At 32.0% G+C, this 6,205-nt stretch overlaps 2 protein-coding genes across 2 annotated transcripts; one reads left to right on the plus strand and one right to left on the minus strand.

The window, feature by feature from the left end:
* Nucleotides 1–1,939: 1,939 nt before the first annotated feature.
* LOAG_18964 (hypothetical protein) lies at nucleotides 1,940–5,269 on the plus strand (the record flags this gene model as incomplete). Its single annotated transcript, XM_020451625.1, has 10 exons — nucleotides 1,940–2,015; nucleotides 2,162–2,315; nucleotides 2,593–2,704; nucleotides 2,858–3,020; nucleotides 3,105–3,222; nucleotides 3,646–3,691; nucleotides 3,837–3,985; nucleotides 4,219–4,348; nucleotides 4,566–4,660; nucleotides 5,083–5,269. The coding sequence occupies 10 exons, from the start codon at nucleotides 1,940–1,942 to the stop codon at nucleotides 5,267–5,269; spliced, it is 1,230 nt and encodes a 409-aa protein (XP_020304575.1).
* Nucleotides 5,270–5,774: 505 nt separating this feature from the next.
* On the minus strand, nucleotides 5,775–5,975 carry LOAG_11738 (hypothetical protein; the record flags this gene model as incomplete). Its single annotated transcript, XM_003147256.2, has 1 exon — nucleotides 5,775–5,975. One exon carries the CDS (start codon nucleotides 5,973–5,975, stop codon nucleotides 5,775–5,777), a length of 201 nt encoding a protein of 66 aa, XP_003147304.2.
* Nucleotides 5,976–6,205: the final 230 nt, after the last annotated feature.

The following is a 6,205-nucleotide window of genomic DNA, read 5'->3' on the forward strand; positions in this document are numbered from 1 at the left end:
AAATTGTTAGTGTACAGATTAAAAATCCAGTGATGACTAACTAGTCACGACTAATTAATTTAATCATTTGCACAATCCAATTTCTTAAATTTTCTACCTGATCAGTGAAGTGTGATTGAATTATCAGTTAAATTGTGATTGTCTAATTGTTGATGTTATTTGTTGACACTTAATTCTGAACATAACTTTTATACTTCAAGCAATTATTTCAGTAGCAATGAAGCAAGATTGTTAATGTGCGATAAAAACAAAAATGTTTTATAAATGTTTTCAGAAAAGGTGAATTCGATTTCTCATTATTTTTTTTTTTCAAACTTAAAGTGAGATTTAGAATCGGTGAAATATGCTATCTGTACGAATTTGTACAATCATTATCAAAAAAATGCCATTGATCATCTTGTATAAATCAAAGATTAATTTTGTTCAAAAAAAAGAGTAAACTTCGCAAGAAATTTCGGACATTTTTAATATTAGCAGATGGATAAAGTGTTTTTTTACGTTAATCAACACCAGCAAATTTTCACCTTCCCTCAAATTTCATTCGATAAATTAAATTAAATTGAAAGATTTGTAAAAGAGGAGTGAGAGGAAAAGGAATAAAACATCAATGATGAAATGCAAGAAGGGAAAGCTATTCTGAAAATTTCGATATTTATGTAAATTAATAAATTTTTATAGAGCAATTTTGCCGTGATGTTATTTCTGACACAAATCGAAATTTATGTAATTCTATGAAAGGTTTCCAGTGACACGAAATATTCTGTTATTCTCAATTCCTATAGAATAACTGTTTGTGACAGTATTATTTACTTTTTTTACATAATCTGTGTGAAATATTTGCCGTTTCGCAATGCATGTTGTTCAATGCAAAGTAGAAGACAGACGTTAATTTCGGTTTTTCTGATTTCCTGAGAAGTTGGGTAGAATCTGGTTCCTTACTCGCAGGTTACTTACTTTTTATTGTCATACATTTTCTAAAAAGGCATTCATTTTGTATTCTTAGTAAAATACCGATAGTCTTTTTCTCGGGAAAAAATTCTCGATTCATCTTCCTGGCATTTCGCAAGACATGTAGGATTACAATTTTATATTAAAATACAAAAAGTACAAATAATAGAAAATGATGTAAATTCTACAACTTTCCCTGAATGAAAAATAATGATATTCGATGGTCCAGCTTATCTTTGGATGATACAAATGCAAATTTATTTAATTCAATGGAAGGCTTCCACTGACACGAAATATTCTGTTAATCCAAATTTCTATAGAAAAACCGTTTGTGACAATGCATGGAAGGCTTTCAGTGATACAAAATATTTTGTTAATCCCAATTTGTATAAAAAAACTGTATATGACAGTATTATTTACTTTTTTGCATAATCTGTATAAAATGCTTTCTGTTTTACAATGCCTTGCTATTCAATGCAAAATGGAAAATTGAGATTAATTTCGATTTTCCCCGAACCTTTCTGATCTTTGACAGATTCGATTTTTTCACTATAAAAGGTCAATATTTTCGTTCAGAATTCAGTCTACTGTCATAAACTGCCTTCCTCCTCACCAAATTCGTTTCTACAATTTCTTTTACTCGTTTCATAGTATTGATTAGTCATCGTAACTAATGCATAAAGTAATTATAGAGCTTATCCTTCACTGAACGACCGAATTTGGGCCGAAATCTCGTACATATTACTAATCATTTATTGCCATTACTCATCAAAAAAACCATACAATAAAGTGGCGAAATGAAAAAATTTGTTTTACGAATTACTCGGAGGAAAATTGCATCCTTTAGCAACCAGATTTATTACACATTCAAAATGATGGAATCTATTCTCTAAAGAACTCGAAATTCACTTGTAATAGTAAAAAAATTCGACAACACCTTAAGATTATTCAAATCATTGAGTATATTCTTAATTTACAGCTTTTGATAACAATGGATTTGAAATACCTTGCCATTCTCACATTCATTGTGAGCCATATGGTATCATTCAATATTACATTGGCAGCAGGTAGACTCCTCGAACATTCTTTAAATTTAAATTAACTTTTTTGAAGTGCCGTACGATACATAATTGGGAAATTTGCAAGAATTTGCATTTTCTGTTTAAATATGCGCAAAACAAGAACTTTAGTGACGAATTAATTAGAATTTCAGGAGGGACGGATGAAGAAGGACCCAGCGCTCCCAAAAAAAGAAAAACTGAAACTAAATTTCGGTATCCCAATAATAAACCAGTCTCTGCTCTTGGACAAGTAGGACATTTAATTGTTCGTCACTTGCCTCGCAAAGATTTAAAAAGTCTTAGCAAGTTAGCACTTTTCTTTCACTTATATATTATCACGCTACAGATATTCCTCAAGTGTCGGGAAAGCTATTCTGTTGATTGTTGGATATTCGTTTATTGGATATTGTGGAAATTTTGTTTGAACGTAGCTTTAATTTCGGTAATCTGACACCAGCGTCATCTGTGATTTCAATTACTAGTAACTATAGGAGATAAGGGAAATTGAAATGAGTTAATAAGTTATAATGAATTGACTTTAAATAATAAAAATAATGGATCTTCTCTTCATATCGTTTTGCAGGGCAATCCCCATGATGTCTGAACATATGAACCACGAGTTAAACCGTCGACGTAGAATACTGCATTACCGAGATGGTGAAATAAACCCGCCATATTTAAAGAATGCTTTGAAAGTCATAGATGAGACGAATTTCACCGGTTTTTTCACCGGTTTTGAGGCATGTTATATTCTTTGCTCCTGTCAAGAATAATAATTTACTAAAAAACAGAACGAACTTATAACAGACGATGATTTAACGACATAATGATGCAAATTCGAACTTTAGCATCAAGATCCCTTCGCTGTGCCTTTTTGGAAACCATATGAAGCTATTTTATTTGGAAGTGAAAAACCGATTAATATGACAGCTCCGGAGAACTATTATTATGACGTACTGACATTCACGTCTCAGGAACATCATCTAGAAATACGCAGGAAATTTGTAACTGGTTAGGAAATTGTAATGGATTTTTGCATCATATGGGATTAAACCACTATTAAATAAACAAATAGTTCTAATTATATGATTTCAGCATATACGCCATTCCTCCTCAATGAAATAGAAGGAAGTCCAATGAACGGAGTGATTATCCCATACGATTTGAGTTCATCCTCGTACATGAGCTTTTCTTTCTGGGAAGACGACGATTTGTTAGTCATCTTTTATATTAACAGAAACAAACTTTAGTCATTATCAAATTATGCCAAAGTCATCCAATGTTGAGATTTAATCGTTTTTGGCGCAAATACTTCAAAGATTTTTATTCCAAACATTGCATCAATAATTGAATGTGACAGTCGAATAGTCGTAATATTTAAGTGATAATGATAATGAAGTGGTACTTGAGTGATAATGAAATCTTTACCTAAATATACTAAGAATTGTAAACAGAAGGCATAATACCACAAACAGTTTAATTAGGGAATGTAATTAGACTTAGAATTGAACCAATATACCAAGAATGTAATTCATTCTGCCTCAAAAGATCAATGCAAAACTCCATCGAATATGTAACATTTAATGTGTATGTTGATCTCTGTCATGCTTGTCTTTAACTGCAACAGTTTTTTCAGTGAATGGATAGAAAATTTAATGCCACGTGACCTGGAAGCCAATGAAGTGAGTTAATTAAAGTTCAATGCATCAGTATGTGACACTCCGAAGTATCATGTTTATAGCGATGTGAATTTTGCATAGAATTTCATTATTAGAGCTTATTAGAAGTTCGATCTTCACGACCCAATAAGATAATCGTGAATCCCAGGATCTAGTGAAGTTGATCATTGTGATTAGTAACGATCTGAAATATAGTAATGAAAGCGCTGACAGTAAAGCACTGAATACAATCAAAAAAATTCGAAAAACATTTGTTAACGCTCCAATTTGCATTGTTGATCAGCCGGATAATCGAAAGTAAGTCAGACTTGATTTTTTCTTGGCTAACAGATCAATCTAGAATGGAGTGATACAGAAAAGAGTTGATTGCAACAATATTCATCCACAAAATGTTTTGATAGGATGAACATTAATTCGGTGTCGAACAAAAATGTCGTTCTTGTCGCTTTACGAAATAGAACGAATGCTATAGTAATTATGGACAAACGATCAATATTTTAATATTGCCGTAACAAATATCTCCGTTTCAGAGAATACATCAATGCGATAGAGGTGCCGCAAGTGTTAGTGTTTTACGGACCTGACGTAAATGCATCGACCCTTTTAGTAGAAAAAAATGATAACAGCGAAATGTTGAAAACAAAGTTTGAGGACTGGAAGGTTTGACCTGTTCATTCGCTCCAATTGTTTTTTAATTTACTTCAGTTTATTTGTAATCGTTAACGTAATGAAGTCATTTTCTCAGTAAAGGCTTGCTAATTCTTCAAACTTTTGAGGTTTGACTGCTTTTTTGCGTGATTTCACGTGTTCTCAATATTTATCAAAAATATGCTTGTTATAACTTTACTAATTGTATAAAATTATCCTTTTTCTGCAGGAGGAATTGCTCTTCCTTAACAGTCATCAAGTAATAGCCTTTCATTTTACTGTGGCCAATGGCATGGAACCGGAAGATAGCGAACAGATATTCAGGTAGGGTATTTAGAATGTTTAACGAAACATTTGTGATCATTTCCCAGAATGACATATTGGTATATTGCGGAAATGTCATAACAAAAGTGGAAGAGTAAATGATTTTACTGGTTGTGCTGTTTCTCCGATCTGATAAGACTATGGATTGATCAGTGATAGACATTCTAGTACTATAATATTGAATGAGAGTAAGCGTACTATTAATAATGGTGGCATTATGTACACTACCACACCAAATGAATTCGAATTTCTGACGCACTCTGAAGGCTCGCGGTCACAGCCGTGCAAAAAAAGATCAAGTGACTGGCGTGACATTGTAAGTGTTGGATTTCCTCAACTGGATTTCATAATTGGATTTTTGTATTTGAATACGTTTATTCAGTTTTCGATAATGTGCAATTAATATCATTTTTTGTTTGCAGTAATACATTCCCAGACATTCCGCTGAGTACGTTACGTTTACTTGATGAATCATCATTGACTGGAATTGACTATCAGGTTGAAACAAAGTCTGATTTCTATATCGGTCCTGTGTATGCAATTGTTGGTTTTCGAAAATTTGGTGGGGAAAATCCAGTTACGGAAGATCTCTCCGAGGAAAATGATTGATTTTTGTTACTCATTGACTGTTTCATAGACATAGTTCAAATAAATTTCGATAATTGATTCAATCGTTTTGTCAGCAGTTAGAGCCATAAAGATATTGTTATGAAGATGTAACAAATATTTGGAATATCATGGAAAATATGCAAAATGAACAGCCAATTTTTGTGCCTTGAAAACACAGTCATAATTAGGGTTTTGATTAATGTGGCAGCGATGAATGTACGTTAATTGACTGTGCCAATGAAATCATTGCTCTTGTGGACAATAAACAAAATTTTCGAAATTTTCTTGTTTAATTAATTAATTGAATTGCCAGAGGATTTGTAAGTGGATCAATTATCACAAACTGCAACAACAGATCTGAAACAAAATGAATTACACGAATTCTATCTTGTCTATTCTACCTTATTACTAATGGCAGTTCCTTTGTTTATAAAATTTTCGGAAGCCTTAAATGTAAGCTACAGAACAACAACATAAGAAGTAACTAGATTTAACCATTCGAAAATTATAATTTTATCAATGGACGATCATTGTCATTTTTATTTATTTCATTACGCCGTACGAATTTCTGTGCAGTCTTATCCTCTTCTCTGTCATCCACCTTTTTGGGGAATGAATAAACATAATAATCGATATCACCAAGAAAATCTCGAGAGTAAATATCTTGAGAGCATTCCACTTTGTGATTCAAAGAAGTGTACCGCATCTGATGAATTTGTGTGTCTTTGAAATCCTTCAAATATCAAATAGTAAACTGCTTTCATTACATTCAATTCGACAACTTATAAATTTCACCTAACGGAGTAATCAAACTTCAAATATTTTTCAGTTCATCATAACAGATAGAGAAACCCATTTTGTTTTTAAAATTTCAACTACTTTTCTTACTCAGTATTATCAATAACCACATATAACAAAGTATAACAGTTAAATTTC

Source organism: Loa loa, assembly GCF_000183805.2.
Source record: "Loa loa unplaced genomic scaffold supercont3.759, whole genome shotgun sequence".
NCBI lineage: Eukaryota > Metazoa > Nematoda > Chromadorea > Rhabditida > Onchocercidae > Loa > Loa loa.